At 44.6% G+C, this 18,372-nt stretch overlaps 1 protein-coding gene across 1 annotated transcript; it reads left to right on the top strand.

Moving 5' to 3' along the window:
• The first annotated feature begins 271 nt into the window (after window positions 1–271).
• Window positions 272–1,305, top strand: LOC117579899 (NADH dehydrogenase [ubiquinone] 1 alpha subcomplex subunit 11). The gene is made up of 4 exons (XM_034266074.1): window positions 272–380; window positions 547–809; window positions 870–964; window positions 1,025–1,305. Exons 2-4 carry the CDS (start codon window positions 553–555, stop codon window positions 1,180–1,182), a joined length of 510 nt encoding a protein of 169 aa, XP_034121965.1. The 5' UTR covers window positions 272–380; window positions 547–552; the 3' UTR covers window positions 1,183–1,305.
• Window positions 1,306–18,372: the final 17,067 nt, after the last annotated feature.

Raw genomic sequence — 18,372 nt, forward strand, 5'->3', positions numbered from 1 at the left:
AATCCGCGGTCACACTGCACCCCAGGGAGACAATTTACGGTATATAATATACTTTTGGGGATATTTGAACTAAAAAAATGAGTTTACTGTATATTCATCGCAATATTGTCCTAAAAGTCAGAAAATCTTGTGAAATATTGATTGATGATTCTGATAAAATTATAGTGTTAGCGCTCAGAATCATAAGTAGCTGGTAATATTAAATAGAACATCAAAGTCGAGGAAAATGATTTAAGATTTACGGTATATGTACACTATATTTTCGGTATATTTCCGAGGGTCTGTCGGTATATATTATCGATAAATCCGCGGTCACACTGCACACTGCCATCAGCTGTTTGTTGTCAAATAAATTTCTGAAATTACGTAAATTTCGACAGGTTAGTTATCTTACATTAATTGTGATTGCACTCCAATCGGAATAGGCTTCAATGTCTAGGCAGACATACCCCACAATGCTGGAGGCAGCTCCTGTACTTAAATGGCAGCGGATAGAAAATATTTCCTTGTTTTTGTTTGTGTCTAAAGTTTTCCGTGTGTTTTTAGCCGACAATGTCGATCTTACGCTCCAAATACTACGATCATCCCGATGGGGAGGATGCCTTTGGCAAGATTGTGGCCACCAACAAATACGCACTCGCCGCCGGCCTGGCCTGGTCCACAGTTGATGTGCTGACGCTGACTAAGCCAAAGGGCTACCTGCCCACACTGGGGCGCTTTGCCTACAACACGGGTCCGCTGATGGGCATGGCCACGGCATTTACCCTCACCACACTGGCAGCCACAAATGCTCGCGGAAAGGACGACAAGTGAGTGGGCAAAAAGAACCTTGGACTGGCTGCCTGGATAAACGATTATTTATATTGCAGAATTAACTACTTGCTGGGCGGATTTGCTGCGGGTGGCGTCTTCGGTGCATGGAAACACAACCATGTGGCCGGTCTCTGTGCTGGACTTTTCCTAGGTTAGTTAGCTCCCCGGTCTATTTGCATTGTTTCTAATAATCTTTTGCTGCTTTTTGCAGGCATTGCCGGTGTCATAAAAAAGATGTCCATTGAGCAGGGCTGGGAGTTCTTCCCCGACTCGCCCACCAAGCAGTACGGCGGCGTCAACATTGCCGAAAACGATTGGAGCATTATGGCCGATCGCCCCAAGGGCTGGACCACGGAGAAGCAGGCCTAGACGTGGAGTCTTCGTTCTTGTGTTTAGTTTAATGATTCAATTAGTGAAGGATTAGGCCGAATTCCTGTGCGCCACTGCTGCAGCCGAATAAAAGCCAAGTGAGAAGTGATAATGTCAGTTGAAGCCGCAATCTGCAGTTGTCCATTCCCAATATCAAATGGTGCCACAGGCAGGCAGGCCACAGCTCCGTTGGCCACTCAGATATGCAAACGAGTCAAATGTGCCACAAAAACTTATCAGCTCTTGGCGTGAATGAATGACGGGCCCAACGACTTGGTGGGACCACAAAACGTAGCATGGGGAGAAACGAGTCACGCTCCTATGTGGCTACAGACGTTTATTTCTTCCATGAATGTGCATTTACTCATGCTTTTGGGCCTTTTCACTTTATGTACGCGATGGCTTTCGTCGAGGCGTGAGGTGAGGTGAGGTGAGTCATGGCCAAATGACAGCAGTACATAAATTTGTATTTATGTACATATGTCTACGGCTACATGGCAGGCATCTTGTGCATACAAATGCTAGTTTACGTTTTGGGTGGATTCAAACCAACAGAAATTCCCTTCGTGCAGCAAGTTTTATCCAATCTCCCACCTTAACCTTTGCCAACCTCAGAATTTCTGTTTGAGTTGCTGATTTGGCTCTGTTTGCGGTTGGTTTATTTTTGGTGTTCGCTGTTGATATTTGTTTTTGAGCAAAGAAATCTTTAGCTGATCTTGGCTGTTAGGAGAGAAGAAAGTTGATCTTTGGGGAGACTATAATGCCCCACATTATATAAGAGTTTCGTATGCAGGGACTACTTCTCGCCAAACATTCCTCCCGCCACTCACCTTGATCTTTAGTCCATGTGGCCCACATCCCCGCCCTGCGCTGCCTGCCCTGGTTTGAGAACCAGTCGAGCAGCTTGCCCCCGTAGCAAATTAAAGTGCGCCGAGCGGAGAACTCGCACTGAATCTGTATCCGAATCTGACGCTGACTAATCTGTGGCAGCTGGCTCCACTTCACTTCACTGCATGCTGGCTCTTTCGCTGGCTCCGTGGCTCCCCAACTGCTGTCATTGCCTCTCAGCATGTTTGAGCATAAACTTGGAAGATATTCGCGATCGCTTCGGCCAGTGATTTATGGTAGATGAATGCTGCGGGAATGACATCATCAGTGCCAATTCGTCTTGGGACTTATGAGGGAGATGTATCTGCCGCGGATTACTATTCAGCTCGGGAGACGAGAAAAGTTCATTAAAAATAAAACATGTAATTGTTTTTATTTGTTCATACTTTCGCTTCCTGGCAGACAGGGGAGTCTCCATAAGTGCTGAAAGAGTTTCTCTTTGGGTATTCAATTCACACTTATTCATTTGTACCCCTAATAATGCCTGCCTCGCGTGCCACCAGGAGCTAAGGAATCAAATATGCTAATTTCCGGCTGGGATTAACACGTACCCCCTGCCTGGTTCCGATGTTCTGGTGTACATTGGAGGGGTATAAAGTACCCGAAAAGCTTTCAAATTAATGAAACACTTGAGAGCCATCAAATGGGAACTTTATTTGTAATGTCAAAATATTGAATTGAGGAGTTGCCCAGCCACCATCCCTTCCCCTCCGCTTCGTTTCTATATAAATGTGAAGTGGTCACGCAGCTGTATGCCGTCGAGGATCCGCAGATCTAGAGTCGTGGCAAGAGGCTCGTAATTAATCTTATTACGAGTAAAGCGAATGCTCACTGCACTGGCGTGATGCGTTTTTATGGAATTGTGACTGGTCCGCCTGTCGTGTAATCCCTTCAATAAAACCGGCGCAATTCAGGCGACACCACTGTCAATTAATCACCAAGCCATTGCCGAGACAGTGATGCAGTTGTGTGGAACGCAGCTGTACTCTGGATCTGCATGAGGCCCCCAATCGCCCGGCAGCAGCATCATCTGCGGGCAGACAACGAAGGTTGCACTCGAGGGCCCGGAGCTCCTAAGTCTCGCTCACAATTCTGCAATTAAAGACACAAAAGATGCAGGCTGCACACAGCTTTTTCTTCAAGTGTATATACTAATCGGCATTCTGCCTTTTTGTTGTTGCCATTCAATTGGTGTCAAACTCCAGCAACTTATGGAACTCGCACAGTGGAAAGTAAAGTAAAACTCAACTCTTCATCAGTAAAGAAACAGCATTGTAACCACTGTGCCTCGCCGCAGACAGTGATCATGTTTGTGCCTATGTCTACGGAATCAGGGACACAATTCATCATTGGACACAAAAACATTGCGAGAGTCGGAGAAGAGCTTCGGCCCCAGCTGCACAGCAACGTTGCCACAACATTTGTCTGTGTTTGGTTACAATGACATTCAATAACCTCCACCTCCTCCACCTCGGCTCCGCTGGCGATGCTCATCTTCCGGCGAACAGACAACAGTCGTCTCAGCTTCGGTAATTGTGGAAGATGCAAATGCAACAGCCTCCGTTGCGACGAATGGGCATGAGTGTATGCATATGGGTATCAGATTCACTTAACCCGATCCGCATCGGGGTCATAAGTGCAGAGTAAATAAAACATTTTACAGCCTCAACGAACGTGCCGCCATGGAAACCCAGCTGAAGACCAAGACGATGACGAACTCCAAACAAATGAAGTGATTGAATGCGTTGCGCAGACGCAAAGGCAAAAGCTGGAAGAGTGGGGACATCGAAAATGACAAGAGCACGCGTTGGAGTTCCAGTCCCCCAGTGGAAAAAGAGAAAGATTGATTGAATTTTTGTTTCCTTTTTGAGTTCATCAATTCAGACAATCTGAATAGAAATGGAAATATATACTCGAAATGTTTTTGGAACTCGCTGCTTTTACATGGAAGATCCATCCATCCATCGATCCATTATGTGTGTGTTCTTGTAAACGGTCTGATGCGGGGGGGAGTGAGTATAACAATCCATCAAAATGGAACGCTTGGAACCACTTGTTCTTCTCTCTCTAATGCTGAGCGTTTAGCTGTACGTAAATCGATTAGTTCTTAGGCCATGCTCATTATATAGTAAATTCCGTGCGAGTTAACGCATATTTCATTGTGATTGACAGCTGTGTTTACACATAGAACTTGCATCATCTCGCATGTGAAACATATTGCCACTGAAAGTGTTTACTTTGTGGCGAATTGTATTTGATTTGGTCATAAAACTACTGCAAAGAGGGATCAGCAAAGCCATGCAAATACTTCTCAGTAGGGAGAGTGCATAAATCAAATGAAATTTCGTCACATACGACAGCTCCCCAAAGGGTACTTGTCCCGTTCCGTTCCGTTCCGTTCCGTCTCTCCCCTTTTGCTGCCTGCCAGACACGCAACATTTGTTGTAAATGAAGTGAAACACATGGAACTTGGGGCTTGGTTTGGTTTGGGTTGGTTCATTCCATTGCCAGTAGGAGCCAGTTGTTGCATCCCGATGGAATGGCAATTATTTCCAATGCCAGGCTGTGGCTGAGTGATGCTGCAGTTCTTGTTCTGCCGCTACTGCTTAGCCAGAGCGAAGATCCTACTCTTTTGTGGGGCCGATCCCCCTATCGTTCCTCACTGCTCTTGACGGCGTCGTTGGCCTGTTCAAGTGGGATTCTTGAACTGCCATTCTTCCTCCGGCAGCGCACCCATTCCTCACTCTCTCTCTCTCTCTCTCTTCTCGTGCTTCCGTTCGGTTCGGCTCTCCAGCATCATAAATCTCAGAGTGGGCGTGGAACGGGCGAGAGGGCAAGCTCTGCTCGTGACGCATATGAACTTTGCTTCCAATATTTCCAATCAATACGAAGTCTCGCTCTCTCTATCTCGTTCTCTCTTTGATAAGACATAAAATTGGAAGCACGCAGAATATCAATTCAAGACAAGACAGAGAACCATTTAAAAGTCATTTCCAAGTCTGCATTCGAGGCTTAAGTGTTCTTAATGGGAGCTTCCAACCTCCATCGATCCATTAGCATATACATATTTAAATACATACATACATACATATGTATGTACATATTCCGAAAGTGCATTGGCCACGCAGTCGAAAGAATCTGTACAATTTGGGAAGCTTTCAATTGCTGGCCTGCCTTCCCCTTTTCCTGTGGATTCTATTCTCCCTCTTTTCGGTTTGTTTGCAGGCAGACCTCTGGGAAATCTGTGCTGGCGCATTATTAACAATTCCATTAATTTTTCCTCGAATTTCTTGCCGCTGCTCTAATTATGAATATGATCTTCATGTGGCTTCTGATTCTGTTTCTGCTTCTGCCTCTGTTGGGGCCCCTACTCACTCAATTGATTCAATTACGACTGTTCGAGCAAATCAAAGATTCCGATTCGATTCGGTGGCTGATCCAATCCATAGATATTCTCAATTGGTCCATGGCTGAGGCCACAGAAAAATGTGCACCCGATTTGTAATTCTCTCTTGGGATTGAGGCTAAACTGTGATTTATTGCTCATGAAGTTTGTATGATTAATTGAACGATTAATTAGGCAAAGAACTGTACAATTTGAGACCGTTTGCATTGGTTTTTGGAGCGATTATGTTCGGAGTCTTGAGGTGTGGTTAGCAAGCAATCCCCAGTTGAATGGCAAACCCTGAACCCAACCTTTGATGGTCTGAAATTAGTAATTTTCTTTTCTTTTCTTTCTGCAATAAAGGAAATGCCACTGAATTGGAATGTTTTCCCTGCGATTGGCAGGCGCTTTTCCATGTCTGTCACTATCTGGGCATTGCCATCTCGAAATTTGCTCCCCATTCGATTGATTTGCCTTCCGCTTTCGCTCGTTCCCCTGCTACTGCCACTGCCACTGCCACACCCCCAACCACGACAATTGGCGTCGCTGTCTATCTGTTCCACATTTACCGCTATCTATTGAATGTCTCTCTCTCTCTCTTTTTTTTCGGCCTGTTTTGGCATCGTCTGCCCTTTTCTCCCACTTTGCTCCCCAAAGCTTTAATTGCGACTTTTGTAGTTGTCATCGCTTGTGTCCCGTTCGTCAGTGCTAAGTACGAGACCGAGTATCTATTGGATGGCCATCGTTCCGAATCGTTTCGCTTCGTTCAGATACGAAAGTTTCCGTTGTACATGGAGTGGAGTGGAGTGTGGGAGCGGGAAGCGGGAAGCGGGGAGGGTGCCAATTTGTGGGTTTCTTCCTCAATTGTAAGACACGATTGTCTCTCTCTCTCTCTCTCTTTCTGTATTGTGTCGCAGTATCTTTGGCATATCCATTGCTTCCTCTACATAAAGAATTATATTCTCTATTTTAAGCCACTTTTCTATTGTTGTGAGTCGGAACAGCTATTAAAATTAATAAGAAAAGAACCATAGATCCGCGTCTGAGGCACGCTCCCCACCTTGTCGATTAGCACTTTGCCGCATGCCTCCTGATTTTACGGCTAACCGAGAAGATTTGTCGCTGACAACTCGGGAACAGCCTGCAGCGAGTCGCAGAGTAGCAGTAATAATTGCTCACATCACGCACAACTCCCATAAAAACGACTCTTTGGGGGGAGAGTTGGGGATGGAGTGGGCGAACAGACTCCTATTTGGGTCAAAATGATCTACACACTCGTGCAGCAGTACGGCAGTACTTCCCATTAATCAATGGGAGGAGGGTGTGTGTGTGTGTGAGTGTCATTAAATTTCGGAACAAATCAAAACCTTTTTCACTCAATGTAAAGTTTACAAAATATACGGCCGTTTCCATTTCCATGTTTATGGAGTGTCAAGCGATGCAATTTATGGTAACGGAAGCCACCCCCGAGGGATAGAGGGTCACAACATTATCGAAATTGAATTACTTTTAGCAATTTGTAATACAAAACTCCCTCGAAGTGCATTTTATAGATATTTACAAGGGTTGTTTCCACCACAAATGGAAACTAAGGAACTAAGTATGGATATGGATATGGATGGATGGATACTTACTAGGATATTCGGTTCTTAAACAGCAAAACAAATCATGAGTCTAGTTGCTCTCCTTCTTGGAAAGTATTTTCACAGAGTTATCACATTTCTCCCACAATTTGATGTTCTTTCGCTTATTTGGTTTATTATTCTTATAACCTGCACAGCATAAATAAACAAAAAATGTTAGCAGACTTTGCTTTGCCCAAAAAAAACCCCCTTTCCGCTCCAGATTCTCCCTTTTGTTTGAAGTCCAAGGGAGATTGTGAATGCCTAACCATAAAAAAGGAGAAAATCCCCCTTCTGGAGTGCAAACAAAATAGAATTACGTATTCGGCATAAGGACACACTTACGGGTTATCCTGCGTATGACTTGGCGCACGCGTCCCTTAAACCCCAGGCTGGCAGCTGGCAAAAAAACAAAAAGAAATACTCGTACCGCGAGACCTCCCGTCTCGTTAGCTGCCTGATTTCATTACTCATTCCATGGACCTGAAATACCTTCTTTCTGCATTTGGCGGTTCTGTTAAGTCCTCGTTTATCCGATGTTAAGTCCCAAAATAAACAAAAAAGTCAACCCTCCAGTGCTTCTTTCGTGATATTCATTAACTGAGGGACTTTTATGACTCTCGCGGCTGGAGTTATGATTTCGGTTTGTGTCCCCTGGGGCAAGCGGGATTCTTATCAAATTAAAAATTCCGTTATTAAAAAAACCACAACAAAAAATACTTCAAAAGCGAAAGTCAGCAAAATGCTGGCCAACTATAAACATTAACCCGAATTAATTATGATAATAAACTATCATTTTCACCCAAAACACGAACCAGAGAGCCACCAAAACACAACCAACACAAAAGAACCAGCGACCGGAAAGACTGCGATGAACTTTTTAAATCTGTGAAAATCTAACCAAAAAAGAAAGCCGGCAATGGATGGGGATGGGGAGTACACAGGTGATATAATTGTGAAGATATGTCTTACGGTGCAAATGTTTTCAAGTTTATGCATAAATTCTTCATCTTTTCCTTGAGCATACACGATCGTGTGTGTTGATTGCAATTTGTTGGCTCCATAAACCATGTTTATCATTGCCTGTGGCTGGAATCGGCGCAGTTTTTTTTTTGGCATCTCATGGGAATTATGCGTGTAGAAACTTTTGCGAAATGTTTTCAGAAGAAGTCACATGTCACATGGTTAGTGTGGTTGCTGGCTCTGACTCTGCCTCTGGTTCTGGTTACAGTTGAGCGGGTTTTGGGAGCGCAACAAACAATGTGGAGTCTGTCTTCGTTTGGCATTGGTGTGTGGGTGACGGCGACACGTCGCAATACGTTTGCGTGACTGCGACACACGCACCCAAAGTAGAAGACCAAAGAGAGAGAGCAAGAGAGAGCTTTCGTATATTATAGCTGTTGTTTTGCCACATCATCATAGTTGTTGTTTTCTGTTCTTCTTGGGGTGCGCCTACGCACTTAAATCTTTCCATAACTGAAACTCTTTCTTCTCCACGTTGCATTTTACACGCAATTCCGTTGCAGATTTCATTTATGCCCATTCCATTTCCATATGTACATTCATATGTATTTGTATGCATGTTTGTGCACTTTTTGGGGTCGCGGTCGCGTGTCTCCCCAGAGCTGTGCCACTTAAGTTTTCATTTTTACAGCGTTATGACATTTATTTATGGCCACACTCCCACACACTGCTGCATGCACGTGCATGCGAGGCGAGGCTGAGGTAGCGGACTGGGAATATCATTTGGTGGCTGCAAATGGCGTGCAAAAGTTTCATGGCATTCACCTTTTTCGGTTTCATCTCTCGTCCCATTTGTGGCTATCGTTATCAGTTCTCGTTCCCCCTCTCTGTTTGCTTTGTCTTTCATGTTGTGTACTTCCGTTCTCCCCCCAACTCTAACCGCAGACCTTTTCCTGCTAAATGTCACGTTTGTTTGAGTACCTCCTACATGGGGTGTGGAGCTGCAACAGGAGTGGAAACTGGAAACTGGGGTCTCGCATGAACCAAGTGTGATTCATGGCCTAAGGCATTGATAAATCACAACTTACAAATCAAAGGGAAACAACGAAAACAAGAAAAGTGAAACCCATTTATGAGGTGGAGCCTGCGTCAGTCTGCTCTCATTTCTTTTTAATTCCAATTTCAAACTCACATTTGTTTATCGGGAATGCAAGTCTTGCGTAATGCAATTAAAATTACGAGTACGAATGAATATGTGTGTATCTGCCCTTGACACAGTCAACTCTTGAGATCAGCCAAACACAATGATCATCATCATCATCACCATCATCGAGTTCGGAGCGTACTGGAGGTACGACGGTACAGAGAATCGCAGACATAATTGCCGCTCGGCAGCAAAACAATTTCGATTCATTCAAAAGCTCGTAAAGCTAATTAGTGATCACGAACACGAACACACAGAGACATGCAAAATTACACCCTCAATTAAAATTCAGTGTCAATGGGAAAATTGGAGACGATAGTGTCATGTATGGCAGCGAGGCATAAAAGTAACCAGAGATTCCACAGAAGTTCTCTTAGCTACAGGCCCAAGAAACCTCTACCTTCAATAAATTCCTACTATCCCTATCACACTTGACCATCTCTGCCTTGTGGTATACGAGTCCATTAAGCCTTTGAGATGCCAACTGAGATCCAGATTGTGGCAGACATACAATACGTAGCCCCTTCATAAGCAAGTTATTTTTATTAAAGCCCATATTCATGCAAGTCTGAAATATGCCACAAACGAGAAAAACAAAGATACTCGTAGACTGAACAAAAAGTAAGTAAAAACTGCAAGCTTGGAAATATTTGTATGCATAAACAAGGTGCAAGATACAAAATCAGCAACAGAGTGCAGGGAGCTTGGGGCCAGGGGTCTGGGTCTGTCGCTGGCAGTTAGTCAGTCAGAGCCGGGCCTGGTCTCCACTCGGCTCTTGGATCCTGGCTTGAGTGCAGCTTCAATGTTGCAGCAGCTTTCTTGCTGGCAAACAGTAAACTTGTGTAAACTTGTGTAAACTTGAAAACTGGAAACCTGGAAACGGGCCGGAGTGGAAAACTGGTTTTCAGCCTCGCAAAATGCCCAAAATGAAATGGAAAGAAAAGAAAAGAAATGAAAAGACTTAAGCCATAAGCATAAACGTTGGCAATCAAATGAGGCCCTGACCAGCTCACTCGGACGCTGGCTCACACCACAAAAGAGGTCAGAGTTGACCAAGGAATCATTTGCCTTCACTTTAAAGACAGAGCAGTACTTATCCCCGGATACAGTCGCGACTGACGCACCCAGCTGGTGCCGGCTAATGCTAATCCCATCGAGACACTCATAAATAGCACGTCTTGACACTAATCAGACGCCAGAGTTTCTCTGTTTTTGCTCTGTTTGCTTGTTTACTCATTGAGCACTTACCACCCCTTGGATTGGAGATTAAATATCGGCTATAAATAGCAGATGGCAGACGGCGCTAAATGCAAACTCCGACCAAGCATTCCATCCAGATATGGCTGCAGAATTGCTTGCTTTGCCTTTGGTTTATTTTTGGCGTTTCATTGCCGCTTCCCTACAACATTTTACAGCTCAAATCATACACAGAAAAGTATTTGCTGTGATTATTACCATTGGATGTGTATCAAAAGAGTTCTTCAAAGAGAAGTGGCATACTTCCTGCAACTCTACTGACTACTCCAAGGAACTCAGAGAAATCAGATTGAATGACTCTTCGGAAATCCAATGAAAATAATTACCAAACATCCTAAACAAGAGGGACTCCTGCTCTTAGCCCTGTTGTTAGCATTGAAAGCTGTAACTTATTTATGTGACACCACTAGATGGTTGCCTATCAGCATTTTCATGCTGATGTCACTCACCAGAGAATGTCAATGGCCCGTTGTCTGTCATCATTCAGATGGAAATGTTGGCATTAAGTCAAATCAAATTACCCAAAATAGGCATTCCGGCGAGCAACTAGACACGAACCACGTTCGAGGCGTGATAACGCCCATCTTTGGGGTATTTCGGTAGCTTCCCGTCAACGCCCTAAACAACAGCACGGAAACTTAATTGGATTCGGCGGAGGGAGGCTGGACGAGGGAAAGAGCATCAAACGTCAACTAAATTAGCGCCAAAGTAGGCATTAAAGTTTTATGACAGCCAAGTAAACAGAACTCGCAGATGCATTCGTGGCATGCAGATGCAGATATATGAAGTCCCGAAGTGAAAGCACTTGGCATGATGCCACCCTAACCCTGCTCCGATTCCTGGGTGTCGTTTAATGGGCAACTGCAACCGAAGGCGGAAAGCGCCGCCGCCGCCGCCGTTAGGAAGATTTATGGGCGATAGTAAATCTCAAAACGTGTGCAACTTTGTTTGGGGGAAAGATCCCAAGAATCCCACAAGTTTATTATTAAAATTTCTCAACTTTTTGCTGTGGATAAATAAATAGAGGCCTTTAGACTTGGTGTAAACAAACCAATCCCCCTTCGAAAAAAGCCCATAAATAATTTGAACTTTTCTAATTACATGAAATCTTCGGTTGAGCCGGGGATTCAGATGTTATTTCCCCGACTTTTTGGGTTATGAATGGTCTTTGGTTTCACATAAATAACGGGCAAGTTCGGAGGCACGAAACCTTAATAAAAATTTGATTTGATTTGAATTGCGTTGCAGGCAAATCTTAGGATTATGCTCACTCCCTACCCGAACAATGGGCCGCCATATACCGAACTGTTAATGGACCAAAGTCTGCTGTTCCCTCGCCTCCATGTTGCTTTGAGTTGAAAACTCCCTAAAAACTGGAAACTGGAGTACGCCGGCTGTCAATCAGCATGATCCCCTGGAAAAGGGGCACTGATTTAATTGAATTTAAGAAATCGTTTCACTTTGACAGCTCCCTGACGTCTCGGCTGGTCTTCAAATTTGATTATAAGTAGTACACCCAACAACCCCTTTTCTTCTCGGGGGAGTGCGAAGATCTGTGCTTGGAAACACCCCAAAAACCATTTTGATGTGGTGATAGTTCTGACAGATCCATAGGAATACCCGCAGGAAATGGTTTGAAGCTGGATAAATACTCACAGTCCCACCAACCTCAGACTCCCAGGCATACCCATGTACTGCCATCTTGCATCTATGCAGTTTCCCATAGACACCGCATAGATCTCCGACATTCCATTACCTGGCGGCGACGCATTCTCCGCCCATTGGAACTGCAGCTGCTCAACGATTTGCCTGGAATACTCGCATGGGGTGGACGGACAATCAACACTCGCAACGGAAGAGGGGTTGAGTGCAACAGTACATAAAGCATTACAAAAATCTGAACAAAATATAATGCAGAAAGAGCGGGCGAAGGGGGAATTGCAAAATATCTGCAGGCAGCTGTGCAAAAACTGTCAAGTAAGCAAAGCCAAAAGTTGTTGTTATTTTTGTTAATTATGCGCAACAAAAGCAACATCTATAAGAGGGAGAACAGAGAGCCCCCTGGGCACAAGGGCATATGGGATGGAAGGTAAGGCAGTGCACACAAAACCGGTTTCGATGCTGCAAAATGCATGCACTCATGAGCCGATGGAGAGGGAGAACGGGAGAGCACAGCCTTACCTTCAATTCATTGTACACCTCTCTGGCAGTCTGCACCGAAACCGAAACAAAGTAAAGCAAAAAAAAAAAGAGGTCGCGCATGCTCGACAAGGAAACGGAACTTTTGTGCCTTATGGAGAGCGAGATTTAGATGTAGGGAGGGGAAGGTGACAGAAGTAGAGGAAAACGGATCTTTTGTGCATTACTTTACATTTGTGCTTGCAGCACGTGATCGGCGAGCAATGGCAGCTAATTGCTGTGTGTGTGTGTCTCAATTTTCAACATTCAACCAGAAACACACTTGGGTTTGGTTCCTCGTCTGGGTCGTGACTCATTTGCAGGCTTTGAGCTGGAATGGAAAGGCGCAGAGCGGATCGGAGAGTCAAGCTACGCTGAACGGACACGGCATACATATTTATTTATGTATGTATGTATTTATTTATGTATGTATGTTGCATGTCGACGACGTTTGACCCTGGGCCGAAGCTTAGACATTGCCTTTATTTTGTGGGCAGTTTTTTGTGCTGTCGCCGTTTTCGAGAGGGCGGGGTCAGATCAGAGGGCGGCCAGAGGTCCCCGAGTCCGACTCAGGGGTCCGAATTTAAGCGTCAGCTCTTTTTTGTGTGTTCTTGTTGTTGTAGTGTTGGTGAGCTTTGCATTCTATTGTTGCCCGTGGGCTGTGGCAGGAGCCGAGTCGTCGGAGCTGGGGCTGGGCCGAAGTTTAATGAACTTCGGGGCAACGAGTTGTTGCTGTGGGTGCACACCTTTCTCTCATGCAACGCTGTAAATAGTGGAGGGGAGAGTGCTCCGTCTTATCAGGAGTCTTGTTTGTTGAGATAACCATAATGTTCCCGATAAGATATGATTCCAATTTCATGGGGGGATAGGATGTCACATACTGCGATTATATGCTCTCTTGTCCATCAGGCAGGTTAAATATTTTCCTAACTTCTATTTATAGAAGTATTGCCCCATGCCCCGGCGATAGTTATCGCTCTGACTGCAATCGATGGCATAAAGCGATTGATTAATCGCCAGACAGTCAGACAGACAGTAGTCGTGTGAAAATGGACAATGGCACCGTCTCATGGTGGGTAGACACACCAAAAAGTAAAAAATCTCATCGCATCTCCGACCTTTTATGCAGCCCAAGCCAGGCACCGCGTTCCGCTTTTGTTCGACGTCTTCATTTGCATTTCATTTAAATGTTTCTTCTCTGCTTTGCCTCTCGCAACGCATTCATATCCAACATAATGAACTAATTTTATAATTTCTTAATTATTCCGTGGAAGTTTCATCAGGCATCAGACATGGCACAGCAGACCAGCCGGAGAGCCGAAGAAGAAGCGGCAAACTAACTTGGCAAAGCAATTTGTGCCAACTTCTGCTTAAGTTGTGTAATTTGCTCGAAAATGAATCAGCAAAATGCTTTGACGCTTTCAAAACAGTCTGGAGCAAGCCACATGCGAGAATGTTGATCAAATTACACAAATGGCGTTAAGAGTTAACAGTAATCAGTATTCAGGGGAACACAAAAAGGTGAAATTTGAGTGGGTTGCCCCGAAAAAAAGTCTCCAAAATATGTTTAGATGTAGGAGTGAGTGGAAGAGCCAGAGTAAGTTCAGGGAGAGGTTTAAAGCAACTATTTTGTGGCTCTTCCATGGCAACTATCTTCGATATACGGATATACGGACGGACAAACAGCAAAGCGGATGACACCTGTTCCCCCGTGTCTGTGCCTGTGTCTGTGTCGGGGTCGAGGTTGGATTGTTCATCACGATAATGACGGTGCTGCTCGCTCACACTAACCCCCGCGTTGACTTTAACCCAAAAAGAAAAGGGAAATATATTTATGTTGGTATTCTCTATGTTTATATATAATTTGTTAGCAACTTGCAAATGCATTCGACTGTGTAAAACGGAGTCGCGTGAGGATGCCGCTTCGCTACGGTTGGGTAGCTGCAGGTCCGGTGCCCCGCAAAGGGGCCTGGGAAAATGATTGGGCAGCGGAGGTTATACATTCTCACTCAGTTGAATGGGCCACACCCACAACACAAAACCAATTCATAAAGTACAGAATAGTAATGTTTGATAGCGAAATTATGTTAATTTCTACCAGTTCTGATGAATGTCCGTCCCTCGCTTTGCATAACAACAACAAAAAAAGAGAAAAGAAAACAAGTACGTAACAAGTATCTCATAAAGCGCAGACGATCCCAACTAATTACAACCATATGGGGGCACCTCTCCAGCCGTGTAAACATTCGCTGCTGGCAATCAAAAATGTATCCAACTCGGTATCCGCTTCATTTCTGTTGATTTCATGTGAGATTTTGCAAGCTAGAGCACTTATTTGTTTACTCTAAAGAATGTTTACAAAACGTTTCTCTTTTTTTTTTAGGGGAAAAGTGCTGCAATAATATTGGAATGTGAGAACATTGTTTAAACCCTTTTGTTTTCTGGGAAAGTGCTTTGCCGGCGGTATTAGATTTGTCTCCAAATCGGCATTTGCTTTATCTTCGAGTAGGTGTATGCCCTTTCCCCTTAAACAATTTGTTTGAATTTTGCGCTTCATTTGGTTTAACGAAACGCACTCCCATGATGAATGCTGTGGGACTTGTCTCTCTTTTGTTTTGTTTGCCCCGTTTTGAGTGTTTCCGGTTCAATGGCTGGCTGGAGCAGCACCAATTTGCGGCCACAAACGTTTCTAATTTGTTTAAATGCCGTTTTGGGGGGGGGGGGGAAGCCATCGAAATTAGTTCAACGGCGTACCCAAGGTGACTTTTGTGCGTGAGCGTGCGCATGCGCATTGCCGTGTACGGGAAGTGTCGTCGGAGAGCCAGCGGAAATGCAGTGTCAGCCGCTTGGAGCTTGACTGCCGGACTGGGCTCCACCTCTCTTTGAAGCCGCCGCAGTAGCAACTTCAGCTTTTGTGACGGCACGTTCGGCAGAGCACCAAATTAACACAGTGGAGCGGCCACATGAAAGATGGAATGGGACAGCTACTGTTAACGATGTCAAGCCACTTCTGTGGACAGTATTCCTCCTCACAGACAATTGCACTTTGAGCTGCCTCGTTCTTAGCTTTGGCGCTGCGTAAAATGCAATTTACGCAAAACCAAACACAAAGGTGAGAATAGAACACGCGTTGGCTTACCTCATAGATAAATAGCCTTGAAGATGGCAAGCACTGACATGGTTTAACTTGAGTTTACAAAGAATTGTAATTGTATTTGGGTGACGCACTCATTGCTTAAATTGCGTTAAATCCAATTAATAATATTCTGCAGTTACGAGTACTTTCCATCACCCAACGTGGATCCATCATGGACACGAAACAATTGAGTGCAAATGAAAGAAGAGCTTACCAAAAGCGGCCTGTAAAAGCAATTTGTTGGGTTTGTTGGGTGGCTAAAGGTGGGCTAAAGAGAGAGATGGAGAGATGGCAAACAATAAGAACGACGGCAGCGGCAGCACAAAGCAAATACGTAGAACTGACGGCACGCATGATGGTGACTGCACTCTCCTTTCCTCTCTTGTACCTCTAATGCATTTGAAAATTCCCAAATGACCGACTAATTTGTCAAAGGCCTGGCACTCTCCTGGTGGTTTATTACACTCGGAACAGCTCTGAGGGCCAAGCTATCATCTTACAGCGTTGTTATGCCACATATTTCCCTTTTGTTCTGCCATGTTTGCTTGGGTTTGTGTTTGGGTATTTTGATGAACTGTTATGGGAGTAGTTCCAGTTCCGAGAGTGCATTAGAGGAAGGCACTTTACGTGTGTGTATCCATCAGGTACAGGCGTTAATTCTCACGATGTGTGGTCTCCGCTGATCCACGAATATCCACTGACTATGACAAATGAGTTATGTGTTCAGCATTTCCAGCCAGATTTCTACATTAAGCCGCTTAGCCGTCTAGCTGTGGTTACATTTCCATATCGCATTTCCACGTTGCTCAACTAATTCCTTTTTGGAGTTGATTTCCAGCCCATTCCCTTGCAAAGTGGGTCGTCGATGCTCTTGCCTGTGCCTCTGCCTGCATTTCCTTAACCGCATCGCAGCTGTCTTCACCTTTTGCCCGTAAACCGAAACTTTTGTGTCAATGCCTTCCTTCCCTTCACGCTGGCTGCAGTTTTCTGCACTTTTTTGGTTGATTTTATTGGAAATGTCGAGTGCTGGCGGCCTGCTGCTGTTGCTGTTGCTGTGGCTTTAGTTGGCCCGCGTTGACCCAACGCCATCGCCATGGCCGACAGCAGCTTGTTGCTCCAGTTCTCCGTTTGCTGCGCTGTTTGAGATACCAACTAGATATATATTCATAGTACCCTGCCAGAAAGTATTGCACTTTTGGCAACAAAATTGCTCACTCCTCGCTGTCCCTCTTTACACAATTAACATTGGACCCGCGCAAGGGTATCCAAGTCTTCGTATCTGAAAGCTTTTCTTCCGCTCTTGCGATATATTTTGAGCTGTACTCTTTTCTAGCTGGCTCAAATGTCTTTTGCTGTGGCTCGGACGTGCCTCTTGGCTGCTTCAACGGCGAAATCTTCGCCATAATTCGGAGTTCTTTTTGTTTTTTGCAAAGCTGGCACATTTTATTTGTATATTGTATAAATATTTATGCTAAGTTGAGATTTGAGGAAGACAACGAAGCCACCAGGCAGACGCTTCAAAATTTATCAAACTACAGCTGGTCTCACATACACACAAAGCAAGATATGATATGGGGCTCTATTATCTGGGGCACGCATCGTGCAATCTGCCAACAAGAATCCATAGATAAACGCACTCGAGTGGAATTTCGGAATGCAGTGTCCATATTTCAGGGGCCGCTTGGCTCTTATCAATTATATAGGAACCCAAACCCAAACACAAACCCAATGCGAACTCGAGCATGCAATTGTCATTGACAATTTCACCTTTGTGTCTTTTATTTTTGGGGGTTGTTTTTGTGTTCGCCTGAACTGCATTTTCGATCGGAATTTCGGCTTCTCTCTTTCCCATTTGCCGAGGGTTGATGGTGTGTGTGTGTGTGTGTGTGTTTGTGTGTGTTCCCCCACGCACTCGTTCACTCGTATTTGTATTAGGGTCATATTTCTTGTAGGGTTTCCAGCGAAGTTTCATTTTAATTTTATTGTTGTCGCTGCGCTGTCCCTTTCCCCACATTTCGAACTTCCTTTTGTTCTATTTCGTTGTGCATATTGTCCCCTTGTTGTTGTTTTTGCTGTAGCTGTAGTTTCTGGAGTACACCAAAGCACCACCAACGCCGCCGCGTGGGCCACCCTTCTGCTGCGGTCGACAGTTATGCACTCCCCCCCCCCCCCCCCCAAAAACCATTTCGATGGTTTGCTGATTTTCGGGCCAACGTTAACTGCTGCTGCAAAATATATATTGTAATAAAATAAAATATGTTCTTCCGTTAATAACATTTACTACCCCCAGGAATGGTTGGGCTTCAAATATTATGTCACGCCCAATGAATGTGCAGCCAGGAACAATATGTTCTAGCCAAAGCAAATTCGATTCGATTTGCAGCTCATAGATGATATATTAGTGGTAGAGAAATTCCCAATGGGAGATTGCCAGCTTTGAGGGAAAAGTATTCTCATAAATGTTCGCTTAAAGTTGTAAATATTTACACATTCCCATTCCATCTGTGATGTGTTCGTGGGTTTGGTCAGGTGCTCACCACGCTAATGTGGCAAAACT

The sequence above is a fragment of the Drosophila guanche genome, unplaced genomic scaffold, assembly GCF_900245975.1.
Source record: "Drosophila guanche unplaced genomic scaffold, DGUA_6, whole genome shotgun sequence".
NCBI lineage: Eukaryota > Metazoa > Arthropoda > Insecta > Diptera > Drosophilidae > Drosophila > Drosophila guanche.